The sequence below is a fragment of the Perissodus microlepis genome, chromosome 2 (genome assembly GCF_051167445.1).
Source record: "Perissodus microlepis isolate ML-2025 ecotype Zambia chromosome 2, ASM5116744v1, whole genome shotgun sequence".
Classification (NCBI taxonomy): Eukaryota; Metazoa; Chordata; class Actinopteri; order Cichliformes; family Cichlidae; genus Perissodus; species Perissodus microlepis.
In genome coordinates this window covers 3,522,501-3,545,347 of record NC_140462.1, presented here as the reverse complement: position 1 = coordinate 3,545,347, position 22,847 = coordinate 3,522,501, and the positions used below count along the sequence as shown (strand labels likewise).

The 22,847-nt window shown below is 42.8% G+C and overlaps 1 protein-coding gene across 2 annotated transcripts in view; it reads right to left on the bottom strand.

The window, feature by feature from the left end:
* The window catches only part of ppp3cb (protein phosphatase 3, catalytic subunit, beta isozyme), a 36,377-nt gene that overhangs the window by 12,737 nt on the left and 793 nt on the right, over positions 1 to 22,847 (bottom strand). For both annotated transcript variants that reach the window (XM_084940513.1, XM_084940504.1), the window contains exons 2-5: positions 9,382 to 9,582; positions 6,069 to 6,193; positions 4,067 to 4,178; positions 221 to 366 (exon numbers count right to left, since the gene is read on the bottom strand). In XM_084940513.1, the coding sequence (XP_084796639.1) occupies positions 221 to 366; positions 4,067 to 4,178; positions 6,069 to 6,193; positions 9,382 to 9,582 (584 nt within the window). The remainder of the gene's footprint in view (positions 1 to 220; positions 367 to 4,066; positions 4,179 to 6,068; positions 6,194 to 9,381; positions 9,583 to 22,847) is intronic.

Here is a 22,847-nt window from a genome sequence, read left to right as displayed (position 1 = left end):
GGAAATGTTAGTACTTCTCAAAGACAGTTAACCATTATTTTTTAAGAGCTGATTGATGCTTCATTGTTGCTTATCAAATATTTAGAAATAAAAACAAATTGAAAATTCTGCAAAATAAGGTGAAATTGTCATTAAACACCACTTTTTGTCAAAAAAGTTATCATTGCTTTGTTATAACAGCAGTGATAACTCAAAACTGCTCGTGTGTCTTTGATTTTACCTTCTTGATGTCGTCCAGCGTGTGAATCTCTGGTGAAAGCCCTCCATGCACACATAGGAACTGCTGATTCATCAGGGCTGCCAGAGGCAGGCAATCAAACGCCTCCATGCAGGAGTCATACACCTGTTCTGAGTACTTGATCTTACCTGCAGGTTGGGGGAGTAGACAGACATTTCAAGACTTGAAACAAAGGAAGTGCCTGAGTGTGTTTTGACATGCTTTGAATAGCCACCATTGCTACAAATGCACAGTCGGTCCCTGTCACTGGGAGACTGATGCACGCAGAACAAACAGGCCTTTACATGGACAGAAGTCAGTAAACTGAAGGCTTCAGACAGAATCAGTCTAAAAACACGATTGCTAACACGCTGTGGTAATGGTACATATATATAAAATCATACATTACTTTGTGCAGTAAATAGCTTTAATTGTGTTTGTGTGTAACAGACCAAGAATGACACTGCAGTGTGCGTGCCTTAAAGAAAGAAAAATAAATTAATAACCAAAAAAAGCAGTAATGGTAATGAATGTCTATTCTGACCAATTCTGATTATTTTCAAGAATAATTATTTAACCATGACGTCTTCACAACCTAGTGTTCAATAAATAAATAATGACCTGGTCCTTCTTAACCCCTGAATAGTGATTATTAATTATATTAAAGATAAGAGAAGAGAAACTAAAGAGGTAGATTATTCATTAAATTAGGTATCAAAACCAACAGTGAGTAAAACGAGCTTGCAGCTGCACTTTTTATTCTTAAAACATCACTTTTTTGCTCGTGTTGCTTTTGTTTGACATGATAAAAGATTAAAAACAACTGTAAATAAAGATGCCTGTTCTTTTTTGTTTTCTACGCGTTAAACTCTTTCCACTTGGAAACCTGTTCCTCTAATGGCCACTTGAGTTTGGCTCCATAATTTAGTCCAGACAGAAAAAACTATTTACAGCAGAAATAAACATGTTTACAGCCTAATACATAAAAAAAAATGAAGCATGTTGGAAAAGTATGTTACTTAGCACTGATAACCAGATGTCTGCACCTATGGTGTCTGGATGCAGCTTGCTAACCAAGGCTGCTAACTGAACTGATAATTTGGCGCTCCATCACCTAAATATGGTCACACCAAAAGAAACGATGACCAACAACAGACCTAAACTTAACCTTCAAAAAAAGTGTGTACATAAAAGGGTGACATAAAAGTTGCTTTAACCATCTTTTATCTTTGTCTCCTGCTCACAAATCTCCTTCAACTTTCATTTGTTATTCATCAATGTTAATAAAGCAATACCCAGCTCACCACTTTACCTTAGGCCCCTCAAACATGACGAAGTCATAAAGATGTTTTGCTTAGTCAACCACAATTAGAACATTTGAGCAGAGACAGTGAACACACACTCACTGCCTCTGCTCAGTGTTTTGTTTTTAAGCCTGCCGGTGCACACGGTTAATATCGGTTAGAATCAAGATGACTGAAATACCTTAGGTGTTGTATTAATTAATGTATTGTTCATGCATTAAGGCATGCATGAGATACTGTTAATTCATGCACTTTCCTGATGAGTCATGGGTTTTTTTCACGTATTAGTGACGCTTTTTCATGCATGAAATCACGAATGAATTCACGATAATACCCTTCCCGTAAAGTGTTACCACGTCATTTGGTTCACTTGGGTGCAAGGGCACTAACGTGTAGGATTTTCACACAACGCGTTAATAATTTATGGGGCCAGCTCTTCTCCAGCACTCCCATATGACCTGTTTTTCTCCGCTCTGATGATGTTGGATTTTGTTTTAGAAATGCCACTTCAGAGATACCAGACAAAAAAAATTAAAAAACCCACAAATCTCACTATTACAGCATTTTAAATAATGACCCAAATATAAACACAAAGCAGCATAGACATGTCACTTATATTCTTCTTTTTTGTATGTGTGTCTGCGTGTATTAAAAACTCCTTTGAATTGGCAGCAATATCAATAACGACATCCAAGACACGACATCTTTTAAAGTACATTTCACACATGGGCGTAACGATGCATCTGACATAAAATCAAAACCGCGGGATTAAAAATAGCTGAAAGGAGATTGGAGGAGGGAAAAGAAGAAGAAGAAGAAGAAGAAGAAGAAGAAGAAGAAGAAGAAGAAGAAGAAGAAGAAGAAAAGGGTGGTTTTTAGACAGCAGAGGAGGAGGGAGGCGAGAAAAGAAGAACGCTAAAGAGAGAAGGAGAAAGACTGATGGGAGGAGACAGGAGAAGGAGGAGAGGTTATAAGAAGGAAGGAGGAGATGACTGGGGAAGAGAGAAGGTAGAGTGTGAGGACATGAAACGACACGTACACAAATCAAAGCCAGTCTTGTGGAGTACAAGCGTACAGTAGCCAGCCTCTATGTGTGTGTGTGTGTGTGTGTGTGTGTGTGACAGCGAGGAGTGTGTTTGTCAACCTCTCCATCTGCCTTGTGTAGAGCAAGAGCTCATTATTGCCAGTCCACCAGCTCCTTCCACACTCTCAAACATTTATGAAGACACTTGCACACGCATGCAGTCACAGTACATGCTCTCGTGCTGCACACACACACACACACACACATAGCAGATGGTAATTGAGGGCGACCACTATTCGCCATGAGCACCAAGGGAAATTAGCTTCCTCGTCCCTTGGCCAATCAGACACAGAGGAGAAAGTCCCTGAGCCAATCATTAAGGGCCAAATTAATTTGCTGCTAATCACCCACTCTCGGACAGGAGGCTGAAGCTCGCTGACGGAGGAGTCAGAGAGACAGAGGGAGACACTGGGGGAGAGAGCAAAAGGATGGAGGGAGAGAAAAGAGAGGGAGGACACAACATGCCAGTGGCAGAAAAGTAAGGACGGTGAGGATGAGAAGAGATCCAGCAGAAAATATTTAACTCCATAGGTGAAACTATCAGGTAATGGAATAAAGCGGATCCAATCAGAGCTTCGCCACCTAAAGCACAGCACAGCTCAACACGATTTGCACGCGTGTTACATGGTGTCATTCTCTCAGCAGTTGTGTATAACGTGTAAGGGCTAATCAGCTTTTCACCTACAATAGCAATCCTGGAAGCTACATTTAGGGTTGTAAACTTAAGACAACCTGGACGTGCAAAACTGCAGATACACATGTTAAAAACATTTACAGCCTGCTGCAAAAAACTGCTCCCTAAAGCTAATTATGTAGGAAGACAGCCATTAACTACCTGCTATAGGTGTTAGTTCAGCTAAATTGTAATTGAAAAGGTGTTGGTTTTCTTTATATTAGCTAGTTTGACAGAAAAAAAAGTCGTGGCATGTTTTGTGTTATTTTTTTTAGTATTCTTTCCATCAACTCTGAGATGAGTTTAGAAAGTGGTATTGTTGTATTATATTAATATGTTACATAATTAGCAGGTATATATCTCTGCGCTATCTTTAGCTGCACCTTGCTAACTAAGCTAGCTAGCTACCTTTAGCTAATAACGCCTGGCTTTGAAAATAAAACAAAACATGATACCTGCTATAGGAAATACTGACTAATTACTGATTTTTCCTCTTCTTTTTTAACCATGTTTAGGTGTTATTCAAGCACAAATAAACTCTTAGCTGTAAACTGAGCAGTGTAAGTTGTAAATGTATGATCCTGAACCAGTTAGCATGCTAACTTTTTCGCCAAGTTTGTAACCAAACTGAAAATATGTTCTCCAGTCAGCTGAGATTTACTAGATCGGTTCAAAACACTAATAATCAAAACTAAATAAGCACTGCTTAACATCGGAGGGTGAAAGGAGTGGAAGAACCAATGCTGAAATAAAAGAAAAATGGGCCGTGTAACAAAAAGCCAACTCACATTCTTGTTTGAAGGTGAAATATTCTGTCAGATGTCTACATTCATGGTTCCCCCGGAGAAGAAAGAGCGTCTTTGGGTAGAGGATTTTCAGTGACCACAGGTACAACACACACTAAATATTCACCAAAAGGAGAGAAAACATGAGAAATTGAGTTCAGCAGGTACACAACTGCAACAGCATTTCGATTTTCAAAGAGTGCAGATGTCAAATTCATTTTACATCGCAGGCCATAAACAGCCCACTTTGATATGAAGTGGGCCAGACCAGGCAAACTCCCCTTTTTAATCAATGTACAGAAGTTTAAGTACACATTTAACCTCAGAATAATCTCTTGATATAAGAAGAAGTACAATTTCAATAGTTTTTCTAAATGCTGCTGTATGAAAGAAATCTGTCCGTATGACTCTTCCAACATGTTCTCACTCCCGAAGCGTAACATTTTACGCTAGGTGACAAATCCTCGGTATATTACGCTTTCGACCACCCAACACATCCCTATATTACGAGTTCAGAAAAATTAGGAAACATGAGAACCGTTTGGTTTTAAATCTACACATGTACGTCTATTTTACATAAATCGCTTTGGAAAACACTTCACGATTAAGGTGGTGGTTAACGTTAAGGATAAGGTTATGATTAGGGTCAGGGCTGGAATACACAGCTGAAACATGTGTTACCGCGGGAGTGTCATTCTATTCGATTTCATCCACAATCTGGCACGCAACATAGGAACGTGGAAGGTCACCTTCCGCGTTCCCATGGAACGCCTCGGGACGTGACAAATCGTCGGTATATTACGCATTGGGAGTGAGAACAGGCTGGACTCTTCGGGCTTAAATTGTAAAGAATAAATTTGTAAAATTGCAGAAAAACTTCTCATTTCTAGAGCATACGGTGAAAAACAGGAACTTTCCTGTCATTTAATTTTTTGGTCTATTGCTTAATTACATTGTTGTGCTATGAATGGCCATTAGGGTGGTCTTCATCAGTAGGAAAAACTGTAAAACTTATGCAGGTAAAGTCCAAAATTTATGCCCTCCTTCACATTTAAACTGGGTGGATTTCTAAAGGAGTGTGGTTGGTAAAGTCAGTATAAAAACTGTCTTGTATGTGCAGCATTAATCTGAAACTATGTCATATTGCCTAGAATCAAAGTTTAGCTCAAATTTTGGGGCTGAACAGTTTGGTCATTAGAGTACAGCAGGATGTGTGTTTATTTATCACGTTGGCTTTTTTACTCTTATCACTTAGGAAACCCTACAAATGGCTCAGAGGATGTTCTCTCACCTTTACACACCATCATCTCTGTTCTACATTTAGTCTCCTCCTTATGTGCCCTTCAAATGTGTTAGGAAGGTGGCCTAAATATCGCTCCCTCTGCTCCAAACTCACTCCGTGTCAGCGACATATCCCATATGCCACGGTGACTCGACGGGCTGAGACATTCACGCGCTTGTATATTGTGGATTCAAGTCAGTCTGCTCATCTGTACCACATTTCTGCTGGATAACGTAATCACACATTTCTTTATGATGCCCTCATCCATTTTGAAGAATCAAATATTCAAACAGCTCTTGGAATACCGTGCTGTTTCCATCCAACTTTCATGCATATTTACAGTAAGAAGCAAACCACACTCTGGTTAGCGTTTGCTGTCCTTAAATTTTTGCCTGTCCTGTAGAAACATAAATAGTGAATGAAAGTTGATCTCAGTAACAAGGACCCCCTGGTCACGAATTCTAAATTGCATCTTTATATGTGCATTTGTCAGACACATATAGTGCATTGTGTCACTGCTAATCTCAAGTACTTTTTGTACATCTGCAATACTGAATACCAAAATACACCTTGCCCCAGGAATGTGCATAATAGACTTCAATACAATGTACACCACATACACTAATCTGGCATACATAGCAACAAGGATAGTTGTTTTTTTCCCAACTGAATGCACAGCACTATAAATAAGACGTATACACAGTGTGTCCAATCCTTCCTCACCTCAATACTGAAGTACCCCCTATCCACATAGTCCCCTAGGAAGAGGTAGCGCGTGTTCGCAGGAGAGCCTCCCACTTCAAATAACTTCATCAGGTCGAAGAACTGGCCGTGGATATCTCCGCACACTGTGGAAACAGCACACAACAGTGTCAGGATTATAAACACCGCAGTTTTCAGCTCCCACATAACAAATTCAGCTCAAAAATATGGGACCGTCTTTGCTTCAGTGGCTCCATATGGCCTGATTTGCATCTGCAGAGGTATATCTGTCCTGGCTGCTGATCTAGAAACACCACTCATCTGTTTGGATAGAAAAAACAGCAAAAATGTGTTTTAAGAGCTCCTTAAAGATTCTACTCGATCATTTCAAGGTCTGTTTAAATACCACCTGAAAAAGACCAGAAATCAGAGCTGGAAGTTTTGTGCTTTTTGGGGCATCTGTCCAGTTTTTGATCTATTTTCTTAACTGCATATCCAACTCCGGGTCATGGGGAGTGGGCTACAATAAGAGAGAGGTGGGATACACCCACCAGTGGATCATAGGCTAGCAAATCTAGAATATGTTGCTGTGGGTTATTTGTATTAACAGACTTAAGAATTCTGTGTTCAGTTTTTTTTACATCAGTTAAACACACCTTACTAACCAAGATAGCTAAGATTAGCTTATAATTTCGCACCCGATGTTGGATTTTATGCATTCATGACGACGTGCGCTCACGTTCAGGGTAAATCCGATTTGTTTGTATCTGGCTTTCTTGATTGACCCTTGCATCATCTTATTGTATGCAAGCTTTTGTGAGCTTTCTCTTTTGAATTGTTGCTTCCAGGAGTAAATAAGGCTGCACATGCTGAAGACTTCACATTTTGAACAACTTCAGGACTGTCTGCCCGTACGATCTGCCAGCATACATCTTACCATCCGCCTCCCTCGCCATCTGTCTGGTCTCTCCTTTCACTTTTAGTTGATGTCATAGTTCCCCTCTGCAGCCATTTTACGATGGCCATTTTGCATCTGTCTGACCGCCTTCGTCTGCCTGTCTCTCCATCTGCTTGCCATGTTAATGTCTGTTTTTGTGACTACTTATAAGCATTCGCTTTAATTTGAACTGGGAATTGGGAATGAGAAATGTCATGAGTGAAATTGAGCCGTACCTGCCTGCCTCCTCTGAGCTGTCTCGGTATTCTCCCAGAAGCCTTCGTGTGACATCCTAAAAGCCTGTCAGTTCAGATTTTAGCCATCCAGCTGTCTGTCTGTCTTAGAGCTCATACTTTGAGACGGCATCAAAGTGCTGAAGTATTCTTTATATCTCCTTTATATTGCATTTTTGGTGAAAGCTCTTTCTACGTGAGTCTATTTTGCTGTAGTTTGTATCTGAAATGTAACAGTCATTTCCAATCACACTCTCAGGAAATTCTTGTGTGTTACTGAGTCAGACTCTGGTGAAGTGGAACCAGGAAAGCGGGATCAATATGTTGCTCATTGGGAACGAACAGGTTAGAGAACCTCTGCACTAAGCTGCTTATGATTGACTGTCTCTCCATCTGCCCATCTATCTGTCCTTGTCCCTGGGGATCTGTACCTGTGAAAGCTGAGCGATGTTCCCACACTGCGTGGGCACAACAAGCCCACACAGAATTATCACACCGCTCGCATTTGCATAAATGCAGCACGCAGAAGCACAGACACATAGGTACACGAGCCAGGCAGAGTCAATAGGTTGCCAGTGTCTGCGTCTGCCTGCCCGCTTGTCTGTCATCTCTGTCATTGTCTCAGAAACTTCCTTTCTATTTTGCTCTCCCTCGATTCTCCTCCGCATCCTACTCAGTTCTTACCATTTCCCTGGGAGGGGAATACATGCAGCTATTACCCAAGCCAGAGCGAGCTGTTGTGCCAATTGGGTCTCTCAGTGAAGTGCGACCGAACAACAGTTCATATTAAAAGGGTGGCAGATACATATGGCAGATTAATGAATCAATGAATGGATTCTGATTAATACATAATTACTGATCTTTATGCCTTTTTGCTCCACAGCTCTATTTCTCTGCCTCTCCCTGAGACTGCTGCTATCTGTCTCCTCACTGTGAAATGTCTGATCTATTCTGCTTGTCACTCATGCCTGCATTTTAACAAACAAGTAGCCTTTTTTTTTATTTTGGTGTGGCTTTGCTCAATGGGTGACTTGCAGATGCTTTTAATAAATAAAACGTAGACATTTTGCAATTTAAAACAGGTGAAAGATAGTAAAGAACACCTTTTTTGGCATATGATAGTCTGGAGGCCACAGGTTACCTACCATAGCCATGGTATAAAGACGCTACACCTTCTTTCAATTCGAGCTACATTTAATTTTCAGTAATGCAGTAATGTCACATGTTCGTGTGCCAGGAGGAGGAAAATGGTGGAGTCTACATATACTGCTCTTTCTAGAGATAGCATGCTAACACAAAACTATCCAAGAACCCAGAGTTATGATAAAGCTGAGTGTATGCTGACCCAGAGCCTGAACTTCAGCAGGTAACAAGCTGGGATGAGCGGTCAGGATTCGGAATCGCTTTAAATTCTCTTTGTGCTGGTTTTCATCTTTGCTTTGTGTTTAAGCTTTATGTTAATGCACAAACAGAAAAAAAAAGATCATATGTGTTTCCTCAATAGGTTGGGGATTTGTGTAGGCGTGTGGGACTGTAGCTTAAGGTTTATATTGTTAACTGGTAATTATGTAACAGTGCATTTCAGGTTATTTTACAGAGTAACACGAAAGATCAGAGCCCAACAAAATAAATATAGGCCAAAGAGTATATCGTGGAAGACAGTGTGGGAGATGTAACTAACTTGATTGGTGGTCTGAAATTTACAGGTTCTTCATCAATCATGTGATGGACTTTATCTTAGTTGAATGCAGTTTTCCCCACTTATAAATAAAAGCTAAGATGTGGGAGTGGCAGTTGGGGTCTACTCCAGTAAAATAAATGAAAAAAGCAAAATATAAGGAACACTTTTAGTGCTGTCAAGAGACATTATAAGATAACCCTGGGACTCCTGCAACAGCAATGAGTATAACTTTCAGGGGGAAAGAGCTGTTTAAAAAATGCAATGATTTCTTTTCCATAGGTCTTTCAAGATGGCTGCCCAGTGCAGACACTTTCTTCTAGAGAGACTTTGCGATACTCACGAAGTCTCATATAAAGTTGGAGACCTGATCAGCTTCCCTGTGCGGGGAAATCGCTTTGTGTGGCTAACTCTTGCAAGAAAGCGCGTTAGCTTTCCAACTGTTTTCTACCATCTCCTAATTGGTGCGTTAAATCCCTTCCTTACCCGTGACTGGCGCCTCAATATCCAACATAGTGCGCTCCTGGCGCAGGATGGCGGCGCCCTCATCGATGATGCGCAGGGCCACGGCTTCCTCGAGACGGCCTTCCTTTGTGAGGTGAGCTTTGAGCAGGTCCACTCGCGGCCGGCCCTCCGCGTCAAACACCTCCTTCATGGTCAGCCGATGGGCCAGGGGGAAGGGGACCGCTGGAGATGGAAATGTGGAGATGATGGAGAAAGTGCGGGGGATGAGATGGAAGCGAGAAGAAGGATTGGAGGATTTAAAAAGGACAAGGAGGGTTTGAATAGGTGTATGGATATATGGAAGGAGGGGAGTTAAATTATGCAGGGAGAGGGAGAAAGAAGCAGGAAAGAGGAGATTGTGTATTACAATGCAGAAAATGATTTATTGATATTTCCTGTACACTTCAACAAGCTTGCCCACAGTTGTCAGAAGCCCCAATCCTCACCATTATCCTGATCACACCTCTGCTGCAGGCTTGCGTTGTGTGTGTGTGTGTGTGTTATGGAGGCCTAAGCGGGTTGTACTGAAGTAGGGGCTGCCACAGTTATCAGGGCTGCTGCCTCTGTTCTGCAGCAATGTCTTTCTTACATAATGAAGGCCCCCAGGGCGCCAATGGAGAGGGGGGTTGACTGACGATGAGGGTGATACAGCAAGAGTGCACAGCTGCACGTGAGAAGGCGTGCGCACGCACACACATATATGAAGACACGCTTGACAAAAGCGCACACACGCCCTGTTCTTAGCAAACAGGCAGAAACTATGTGGCACGCTCCTGCACCCGGCAGAGGTGCAGGAGCATCTGTACATCATGTGTGTCACACTGGCATTAACATGCACGACTGCACAAGTGTGTATAAGTGGCAGTGCACACACACTCACACATACACACACACACAAGCTCATAAAAGGTATTGTTATGAAGGATCCACAGAGCCTGTTTGAGCCCCACCAGTGCTAACACAGATAATGGCCTAGATCACACGCTAAAAACTAGGCCTGGCTCTGAATGCGCGCGCGCACACACACACACACACACACACACACACACACACACACACACACAGTCACTTTGTCTCTGTTTTGCACTCTCTCCTCTTGTCCCTTCTCTGTTTTTTTTCTGTTTTCGCTCGCCTCTCCCTCTTGCTCCTTCGCTCTCAAAAACATGGAGCCAGTCAGCAGGGTTTAATGTAGTCATTGCTGAGACATCGGCATCATTTAGCCAATGCTAAATGAGCCGTTGCAATAAAATATATTACAATGTGACTTTAGTCACAATATGTCTGTTAACGCACGAACAGTTGCTGACAAAGCCTGCATTTTTGGCTGTTAATCAACATGGAGAAAGAGGTGACGCTGAGATTTTTGTTCCGCCGAAAACTCAACACACCCTGAATACGTTAACCCTCCCGGCACACACAAAGATCTGCCTGATTCATATTTAGATGTTCCAGAATATCTAACGTCACCTCAGGCTGCTGCTAGATAACTGCTACTGCATCCCCATGACACTTTTACACACCTTAAGATTGAACACAACACAGGAGAGCATGCTGAGACATCCCAGGACACTTCAGGCTGCCAAGCTGAAGGGTCTGCTTTCCATCGATTGAGAACAGCGGTTCTTACATGTTAAAACCAGTTTTGCATTACAAGTTAGGAGCGATTAATATTTTAAAAGCCTTGTGCACCCCAGGCTGTCAGAGAACATAAGCCCAAAAAGGAATTACTCATGCATGCTGGTATTTGTGTGACATTATATTTATTTATAAAAGGAAACAACAGGGCTCAGGCAGTATGTGGATAAACCTCCTCCTTCAGTGTACCGTCCTGTACCGGCGTATAGCACCGCACTGTTCTGAGCTGTGCTACAAAATGTACTCGGGCTGGAACATGTCATTACAAAAAGCTGCCAGCACAGTGTGAGAAGGGCTGCGGTACTCTTTTAAAGCTCAAGCACACACGTGAACTCAATTTGTGGATGTATATTTCTGGTTGAAGGTAAAACTGAGGCCTCAAGTGTGCATGTGTGTAACAGCGAGAGAGCCTGAGGAGGGAGAGGAGGGTAGAAGTGAGAGGGACGGAGTGTGAAACTCGTAAATTGTGAGAGCAGTGTGAAAGTAGGGCAGGTAGGAGAGAGTGAAGAGAGCAGCAGAGACACACAGCTTGGGAAAGGAACTATACTTGGGAAAACTATACTTGGTAGTTGGGGAATAGAAGCGAGGAGAGGTTCGGCACAGGCAATGGCAAACCGTTTGATGAGTGTACAGTTCAAGAGGAATGCTAGGAGATTTGAGTCAAATCTGAATAGAATAGAATAGAATAGAATTCAACTTTATTGTCATTGCACATGCACAGGTACAAGGCAACGAAATGCAGTTTGCGTCCATCCAGAAGTGCTTTAGCCATGATATAGATATATTACAATATATATTAGCAATAATATAGATATGTAAGTATATTACAGAAATGGGTCTATTATGGTATGTTATAATGTACACGGTGTGAAGTATGTTATGAATATGCTATAACTATAAGTATGTACAGGCTGTAGTGAGTACAAGCTATGAACAGGCTATGAACAGGATATAAATATGAAATAAAAAACTATACAGAAATCTGAGATATACAGTTATACAGAAATGTGAACTATGCAAGTTATAAACAGTTGTAGGATTAAAAATTATCGTATGTACAGAATGATTATTTACACAGAACTATACAGTAGTGCAGTTAAGATAAGTGAGATATGTGGATAATTTCTACAGAGGCTATAGAAAGTGCTAGTGGTTGTGAGTGGTGGTTCAGTCCATGTTATTATTGTGTGTTTGAGGGTACAGTTGTCCATTGTGTGTGTAGGTGGTTAGCTCTGATAGCTCTGAGCGCACGTGCAGAGGTTAAAGACAGACAGATATAAATTACGAAGAGACCTCGTTTGGATTTAATAAAGTGATTCTGATACAAATCTGAGAAACATGCCCGTACGGCTTTTCTGTCTCAGAGCAATTTTCTGCTTGTAATGATGGAAAGCTTTCTGCAGTATGCATATGAATTTGCAAGCCTGGAGGAGAACATTAAGGCAGAGGAAATGCAATTAAGACTTACTATACACTCATAATATACAGTATATTACACCATTGCAGGAGTCCGACCATCAGATCATCCTATAGGTCTGGCTCATGCATTTGCATACGTCTTATACGAGTCTATGCTGGATCTTATTGAACAAAGAAAGTGGATCAAGTGAGAACAGGTTGGGAGGGAGCATGCCAGTGTATCCTTGAGCAAGATACTAACCCCAAGTTGCTACCGATGTATTTGTGGGAGTCTGAATGTTCGACAGAAAGTAAACATAGAAAAAAGTGTGATTTGAGCTGTCAAGTCGAGTAGAAAAACGGTACATACGAAACAGTCCATCTACCATTTTTCCCTTTTATTTCATTTGAATTTTATGCTATGCTAGTAGCTCTGAGGTTCTTCATGCTAAATGCTAACACTAGTTGTTGTCACATCCCACCAAACACGGATGAAACCCTGACATCATCTCCCACGCTACAAGACAAAAAACTGGGCCAACAATGAAGTGCAAACGATGATGCTGTTTCCAGGAGAATAGAGGTCGAGTCACATGATCTTTTACAAAGGCTGAATAACAATCAGGTTAATGCATTTAGGGCAATTAAATGCATTTGTCAGTGACGTCTAATATGGTATGTAAATGGTAAACAGAAAGCCACACATCTTCTGCATGTGCTCACACTACTATTACCGGTGCCTTTTTAAAAAATGTAAACAGTACTTTTAAGCAAATTATGGCCATTTAGATCAAAATTGTGGGTGACTTCACCTCTCTGTCTCTGATGTCAGCGTCAGACTCAGAGATTTTACTATTCAAGGATGAACATGTATAGCTCAGCAGGACAAGAAATGGCCTGAAAGCCTGAGGTCACTGTACAGGTGTGTTTTTTTTCTTCATCCTTTCTACGGAGAACGTTTTGTGCATTTTGAACAATAAAGAGATGGTAAAACAAATATTCTTGAACACTTGCTGCCTCTTGGCATCCAGGCAATGTTCAAGAAGCTCCTGGAACCAGCGCCATTCCCACTTTCGGTATGGAACTAACTTTCAACCATGAGTAGACGTTGAGAAAGGACCGCCACCCGAGGGTTATTCAACATTAAAATATATGCTGGGATGCAAAGATGAATAATGTTCATGTTGTTAGTAGTACATAATCTACAGATTTTACACAAAAAGTAACAGTCCCATTTTAAAATGTTTGACTTCAGAGAGGAATTGGTTACAGCTTGGCTTTATTCTCTGTACCTAACTTTGCCATCCATGACCACTCTGTGGGTCCTGAAGGGGCCATAGTGCTAAACTCTGGGCTCAAAAATATCTACACCCATCTTTTATATAAAGCCCATAGTAGATTTTGAGCATTATTCTTTAGGTACTCAAAGTTTGAACTCTTAATATACAGGAAGCAAAGCAAAAAATGTTGAAGCCCAGTGGAGTTCAGGGTTGAGTTAAATTCCAAGTTAGTCCATTGTCAGCTGAGCTTTTCATTATTAACATTTTCATCCCAAAGGACATTGAATTAAATATTAACGACTAAACTGAATGTTCTGTAACCCTGCTACATAACATACATGACGCTGACTGTGCTACCTGCCAGAGGGACTTCAGGGATGGAAATTATTTTTCCAAGTCTGTGTGAGAAAATTATGTTTTTGTTCCTAACAAAGGCTCATTATGTGTCATTTGATGGCAATGACAAGAAAAGACCACAAATTTCTGTGTCACATCTTGTGCTGAAGGTTCAATACGCAGAATAATTTTAAGTGGTCTGTTGCAACTGGCCTATCTACACTCACCAGAGACCACGAGGAGCAGCGATTTACCATCTTTTTTTTCTGAAGACAAGCGCCTCAGCCACAAAGCCCAGGAAACTCTTACATTCATTTTGGCTAAATTTAGTCAACAATGCTTGTGTTAGCATTTATTGTTAAAATGCTCACCTCATGGTTTTACTTGGTCTTTCATACCGAGTTATTAGAGCTGTTGAACTCACAATTCTACTGCAGTATTACTTTGACACATAGCTCAATGGCAAAGGCTGTAGACTCAATTTGAGACTTTTTTATGCAACATTTTTGTAACCTGCTAAGGGAATGCAGACGCAAATTAGCTTTAAACTACCTCAGGTACAATGGATGAACACAAATACCAATTTAAAATAAAAGAATTCATGCCTTCAGCTCGGACTGTGTGTTATGGTTCTGATGTCATGGCAAAACTTTAAATAGTCAAACGTGTAAATGGAAAGAAACTGTGCTTACTTTGATTTACAGTCAGCTCACCTTTGTTGCTATTGCATTTCTTGAAGTTAAAAAAAATTGAAAATCTTTATATTTTACCCCAAAGATGATCCTTTTTCTGACCCTGGTGCCAACCTAAACAGTAACTGAAAGCAATGGCAGCCAGCGAAGTTAAACACAACTTGAGGATAAAAGTTTGAAAGTCATCAGTTCCATATGGGACTGGAAACGCAGTCTCTTGTGTGAGTGGCACGTGACTTGCTTCCACCAACCCTCCAACTGCTCTATAAATTTAGAAGCACTTTACTGTGTTTCCATGGAGACAAATCAACAGATAAAATTTAGTAGTTCACTAACCTCCCCACCATGTGTTGCAGGAACTGCTTCTGTGCTTGTACACAAAAGAGAGAAAATTTGTCTCCAAGAGTACAAATAACTGCACTTCATGACTATTTCTTGAACTGTTGTGGGACTGTTTGGTGTGAGGATGAAGGCCTCAGCCAGAGAAACAATGGCAAAGAGCCATCTGGCAGCCACTGGTCGTATTCCCCAATCACTTGTGAATGGTTGCTGGAGGTTGCGGGCAGTCACGATGAAACCGATTGTTAAATCTCCAGTCATGCAAGCCTAGAGACTAGTAACCACTAGTCACTGGGGAAGTGTGTATTCTGCAACTGGTTAGCGAGTTGTTAGTGGTAAATGAAATTGATTACAAAGAAGCACATGGTGGAGCACCAGAAACCTCCGTGTGATTGCCTTGGGCTCTAGTAGACTGCTGCTGTCACCCATAGTTTGCACGAAAGAGCCGACTAGTCAGCAAATACTTGCTGACTACTCACCAAGTGGTAATGAACCTTTGACTAGTGCAACGCAAATAGGTTGCCATTCACCTTTTTCCGGTTTCACTACAACTCAGAAAATAAATGGTGAGTGTTTGCAGACAAGTCTGTGTTTTCCATGCAGACACAGACTCTGTGTAAGTTCTTGTAATGCACTGTCAGAGTGTGATGCTTGGATGAACCCCAGGAAGAATAGCTGCAGCACTGCTGTAGCTAATGGAGATCATAATAAGCTAACTAAACCGTGCCAACCTGCTAGCAAGCAAAGCAACAACAAGGAGGTTTTTGGTGCAACACCCTCTTTACAACTGAGTTCACCTAGCAGCAGTCAGCAACAATCACTAACCGATCAGGGAACACACGTTTTTTTCCTCGTGACCACAGGTTGCCAACTGGTCTGTAGGCCTGTGTGGCTGAGAGGCTTTAAGAGTCTGCACATCTAAAGTGACTAAAATCTTTGCACAATGCTAAAGCTGTTTACATAAAATAGGATGGATGAATACTGCAATATACAGAAAGAAGGAAAGCGTTATCAATAAGAGTAGCTCTTAAAAAGCACTCTGATGGCATCACATTGACTGGGATAAACAATAAGCTAGGCTAAATCAATCATTTCAGGATGTAGAATCGAAGCACGTCTTAACTTTAATACTAAAACTGAGGACGTCCTAGTCAATTGCTAATGGCTACTGTGCAGTGTCAAAAAAACTGTACTTAATCAGTAAATTATGAACCTTTCACGGTAACATCGCCTGTCGTGCACTGGCACATAAATGCATCGTGGCAGTATGACATGAAGCCCATGTATGCCCAAACATCAGCGCAAGCCTTTATACTTATAAGGAGGACACCTGAGGTCAGATGACTATTTTCATATCCCGCGTTTTTCTGGAAGACTTGAGTAAATTATGTAACACAAGTAAGATAACTGCTTGATTAATATCAGAATTTAAGACGACTACAGACGAATGTTGATTACAGAAATGTGCTACCCCCAGCGCCTCTAATCTGGCACACTCTAACAAACTATGAAGTAGGATGCTTTTAATGATTTCCTATTTTTCCCAGTTCTCAGCAGTGTGAGGGTCTAAATAGTTTGGCTTTCGAACATCTTTGGAAAAGCCCTGCTGTTAAATATCAGGCAGCTGGGTACAACCAGCACATTAATATTAATGTAATGTGTGTTGTCATTAGGAATACATCAATGAAATACTGAGTAAAATAGCGTCTCACACACAGATATTGGCATAGTAAAGATGGTGTGTCTCTAGCATCCGCATGAGCTCAGACCACAGCGGCCACACTTCCTCAGTGAAGTGGCGGCTGGCAGTATTTCTCCCAAATGCTGCTCTAAGGCATTTTAACACTTTGTGATGCTGCCAAGTGTTTCAACCTTGGGAGGGAACTTTCCTTCCAGAAAGTACAGTCTGAGCTGTCCCCTGTCTGAGTACAGATGACAAATACAGTGAACTCCACTTTCTGGAGTGGAGTGAAAAAAGAAAAAGTTATTCATCAAAACTGTCCACTTCGCGTGATGCATGGCGTGCATGTGAGGTGAGACGGACCGAGCGGTGCGAGATGAGCAAATAGGTGAAAGCTTTTCCGTCTTTTTTTCCTCATGCACTTTGTACTGTTTTCGTCTTCTGGCCCACTCTCCACAGCTGAACTCCCCGGTGTGGAATTTATTAGGTGCCAGAGCTGCCAGCTCAGCCAAAAATCTCCCCATCGCAGAGCACTGAGGGGGAGCCTGAGAGAAAAATCTATGACATAGCTGTCAACCAAATCTCCTAAATTTGTTTGGGCTGGCCTAATAGCCTAACTGGAGCAGAATCTGATCGGAATCCTATTGTTTTGTGTGCATCGTCCCTAATGGCTAAAGTCAATTACAGGGAACTATTTCATCAGTTTTAATAACACAGGGACACCATTCACGATCAGACAGGCTAGTGCAGGATGCAGGAAGTGACAGCAAGCGAGAACAGACAGATTGCAGAAATGACGGTAGAAGGCACCCATGATCCATCTGTCCTCGTTTGTGTCTTTCCTCCAAATGTTGTAAAATATGACTAAAGAGGTATAAAACAAAACAAACTCGTGCCTCCTAATCGGCCGGGCGTCAGATCACCGAGGCGAGAAGCAAATTGTTTTTGGAAGCAGCCAGTTAATACGAAGACAAGGTGAAAATGCTGTATCCACAGTAATTAGAGCAGCATATAGACGGGCTGTATGTGTTACGTGCAGGCTAAGAATGAACTCATTACGGTGCAATGCTGAGCCTCCCCAGACTGTAACCGTCTGATGCTCATCCAGTGACATCAAACACAGCTGATTGCACGCCTGTATATGTACGTGTTTGTATGTTAGATGTGATGCCCTCTCCAGGACCTCATCTAAAGTGATCGCACACACACACACACACACACACACACACACACACACACACACACACACACACACACACACAGCTCCCAGGATTGTTTCAATCCTACTGTCTACTGTCTGTACATGAATAAATGAAGGTGTAAGAAACCGGGGGGGGGGGGGGGGGGGGGTGAAAGAATGAGAGCAGCAAAGAGAGAGAGGGAGTGAAAAAATTGGGGTGTATGAGAGATGCATCTGTTCACATGTGTGTGTGTGTGTGTGTGTGTGTGTGTGCGTGTGTGCGTGTGTGTGTGTGTGTGTGTTTCTACCATCTTTGACCCAGATCAGGAAACATGGATTCATGGGTCTTTGAAGGTGGTGGTGGTGGGGGGGGGCAGCTAAAGATACGTTTGAAGTTGTTCAATTAATGCACAGTTCACACATGATGGACCATCTGTGTACACACACACACACACACACACACACACACACACACACACACACACACACACACACACACACACTGAAACAACGGCCCATCCCCTAACAGCCTGTCCTCATTAGACAATCCCTCTCCCTCTCTCTCTCTGGAGTACCTCCTCTATAAATAGCCTTTGCCCTGCCACCCTCCCCACAGGGCAAACACAGACCTGTCAAGGTAGGACCCCTGGCTCATAACAGTGATGCCACAATCCGACACACAGACACACACGCACATTTCACATAGAGGAATGGGATTGTATGTTACACCAAAAGGAAATATGCCAACTTTGCCCCGAACCTTGCCAGAGGTGATGTGGTGTGTGTGCAAGTGAGTTTGAGTGTGTTTGTGTGTGGTTTATGCATGTATGAATGCATATATGTATGTGAGCATATTGGATCACTCAGCTTTGGCGAGTACTCTTGAAAAATGTAGCGATTTGTTCAAAAGGTCATGAGCTATAACAAGCATATTTGACCTTTGCACTTTGAACCAGTGCGAGGATGCAGTCCAGCACATGATATTTTCTTTACCTTAAATATGACCAGATATTAGACAGCAAAATGATAATAATAAGGCCTGCCCTGTATTATCTGCTAGCATGCATCCTAGCATATTAGCACAGTATCCTGAGTAAATCATGACCCAGAGCGGAAGTAACAACTGTAACAACTGAGCTAAAAAAGATGTAATGACACAACAACAGTATCATCCACTGAGTTTGCAGTGTTATTACGTACGCTTGGGACGGTCGGTGACAGGAAAGTGTTGATTTTTCTCTTCTGTCACTACTCTAGTGGTGCAGACCTTCTCACATCATTCACCTCAACTTGTCTTCAGGAGAAAAGTTGTAACTATCTGTAATAATGATGGCCCCGTTTCACTTAGCTGAGCCAGCAGAGTGCACGCTACCAGGACACTGACACTGGGACATTTAAATGAAACATAGCCATGATTAATCTTATTAGTCACACCCTGTGTTTGACAAGCCAAAATATCCACCATGAGTAAGGGCTGTCAGACTGCAGGATACCGAAAGCCCAGCAGAGTCACATTCAGGGGTATTCGTGTTTTAATTTGTGTTCTGATGGGCTGTTTTCAGCACACAACAGCTAGATATTTGGGGTGTTTGATTTACACTAGGATGAAATGTGGAAAAACATGAGGGTCATTTAAGTTTGCGTGGTACTTGGTACTGATGTTGTTTTTTCTCGCGGCATTAGCTGCTGATTCCAGTTCAAACCACAACACCAACGGCTATTTTTCTCAACAGGTGCGCTCTAAGCTACAAGTGTCGCAGTCGGCCATGAAAGTGAGCCAGCACGCCCAACACCAGAGCCCTGAAACTAGCTGACCAATAATAAATATGAGTCATCGGTCTAATTATATTAATTCTGCCATAAAAAAGCATCAATAAAACAGAAGCACTGCACTTAGCATTACACATAAAGGTACATAATTTTTTGTTCTTCTGTTGTTAAACCAAGCGTTAGCCTAGCAGCATGCTACACTTTTTTAAACCCTTTCTTTGGTAAAATACAAACTGTTACACATTTTATACATATATCTGCTCTTGGTGCCCATGAAAGCTTTTTAGCACCACTTGTGTGCTTTAATGGTGCCCAGCTTGTCGATTTTTATTGAGCTATTGTACCAACCTGCTGTGCAAAGGTTTTGTTTTGTTTTTTACATTTGAGGCATCTTAAAGGGTCTCCAATTCATTCTGTAGCCTCACAACTCCCCCCAGAATACAGCCAGCATCACAAAGAATGAGCTCACTGTCCGTGCCGTCACCCAGCAGCTACGATTTCAGTGCAGTATTTGATGATAGCATTAAGTCAGTGGTCTACTTACAGATGAAAGTTCAAATTTTGAATATTTAAGATTGCTAGCTGCTGACTCATGGGTATAAGACTGTCCTGTGTCACCAGTGACCACTAGAGGAGACAACAGTTTCTAAATTATGCTGCTGAAACTATAATAGCATCAACATGGCTCTACTGTACATACAGAGGGGTTTCTGCAAAACTCTCAGCACGTGTTGTGTTCAAATAGTGTGCATTACATGCAATTCAAATATAAGCCTTTTGTGACAGACACACCCACACATACATACAAATGCACAGAGAGGGCATTGGGTTTGTTAAGTAATCAAAGAGTGTGCAAAGTCCATTAGGATGATGCTCTGCTACTCAACAGTGTGAAATACTACTCCTTCCTTTCTCTCTGTGTGTGTCCCTCTGTGCCTCCTTCTCTCTCACCCCAGCTACTTCACCTCCTCCGTGGCCTTGTCACATTTTCTCATTCCCTCTCTTCCTCACCTCGCCCCCACACTCTCTGCCTCTTTGTCCATTCCTCTCTTTATGCCTCCGTCCTTTGGTTCCATGTCTGTGCAATGCTCTCTGCTGAACATTTCTAAAAATCTATAATGTGGGGAACTACCGGGCACAGTCCATCTGCCAGAAATGCCCACTCTTTGACGACGCTCCCATCCTTGCTGTGGCTTTGTTGACTCTACAGCATTCTCACCTTGCTGATGGATCGGTGTGTTTATGACAGAAGATGCATATGAGTGTGTGTTGGTCTGTGAGATGGATGATGCACGAAGATGTAGATAATTCCGCTGCTGGCAAAAGAGCTCAGTTGACCTAACTGCATTACAACACACATGCAAAGCAGAGCTGTGAATATAAAATGATATATGGCTTCTGCACATGTGGAGGGGAGCTGGTAACTTGAGGGTGAGGGCTGATAGAATTAATGGATGGATGCGGCAGTCAGAGAGGATCCAGGTTTCCCTGCACAGCTGCATCCATGTAGTTTTTCCACAGAGGTGCAGCACAGACATATGCACACGCAGCCCTAAATTCCTACGTGCAAAAATCTGCAAGAGCTCCCCCCCACCCCTTCTGAGCACGACGCACCACGGAATACCGGGGCATGCCCGAGCGACGCATCCAGCTGTCAGCTCCGCTTCTTCCGGCAGAGAGACCTTGCGAGTTTATTAAGGGGAGCCAGTGGGAGAGACAGAGAGGGCATCGTCGCATGTGACAGGCTGCGTGCGTGGAAGCATCGCTGCCATGCCCAGCCTCGTTGTGACCCGATAAGCACGACAATCTGTGCAAGCTCACACGGATCACAACCCAAGCAAGAGCCCCTCCTCGCCTCCCCCTCCTCCTCATATAGCCGCCCGCGCATAAAGCAAACAAAAAAAGGGGGGGGAAATGAGAGACTCAAAACACATCAAATATTCCACAATCTAATGATGCAACAACACCATTAGAGCGTTGTGCATCCTCCTCATCGGGCGATGGGGGTCGGATACGCGGCTCAGCATCCATAAACTCCATTTTGTCTCTCATTTGACACTCAAGAGAAACAAGAGGAGGATGGGTGGGTGGAAGGGGGGTGGGGGGAAGCCAGGGAGACCTTAACGGAGACGTGGAAGTAAGATACGCACGGGATTAGCAGAATCACCCATTGACACTCAGGGCCGCGTTTGAAAATGATAATAATGATACTACTAATAAAAACGTGGGTTTACAACAGCTGGTCGAGCCATGTCATGGTCACCGGTGGTTAAACGTTACAAGACGTTACAACCACACACATCAGCGGCCGGTACGCCAAACTCACAGGGGGGATGACGGTGCGCACTCGGCCTGGCAAAGTTGTCCGCCTACCTGCTGTTCCAATCAATAATCTGATTTTGGCTCGGATTTAATTTACAAACAAATAGAAGATAATGTAGGCCAACATATGGACGCACAGTTCGGCACATCTAACACAGAGAAGGCATCACGTGCAGTCAGATATGCAGCACACAAGCATCGATGACAGAAAGCTAAAAAAGAAAAAGAAAAAAGCCCCTTCCGAATGGCGAGCCCCCTTCAAGCAGCATCCTACCCCCCTCTCACCCCCCGCGCTCTTCTTACACCGTTGCATACATGCAACATCATCCCGTGACACTATGCCCACATCCACAGCAGAAGCACGGAACGGCGGCTATCGCGGGTCGTACGCTCGACATTTATTTACCTTTATGTCTGCCTTTCGCTGTCATCGTCACACCGCTTGATGTTTCATTGGAACAAGATGCTCATCTCCCTCCCTGCTTTTACCTCTTATCACTCTCCCGGCTGTGCCTCTGTGGGGTATTATTCAGTAACGCGAAGCCACCGCTAGGAGTGGAACGCGTATGGAGCTCATGCAGCACAGGGGTGTCGCGCAAACGCTTTGGCTATACATAGAGGAAGAGACACCCCCCCCCCCCCCCCCCCTCCACCCCCCTCAGTTAGAAAGGGGGTAATGCCACGGTGAGGGGGTGAATTCTAATAGAATAACGAGGGAAGACCCTGATTATGGCGTACCGTGCTGGATACCCCCACCCCCTTTTCTACCCCCCCCCCCCCACCTCCATCACCACCTCCCTCCCCTGAATGGTTCA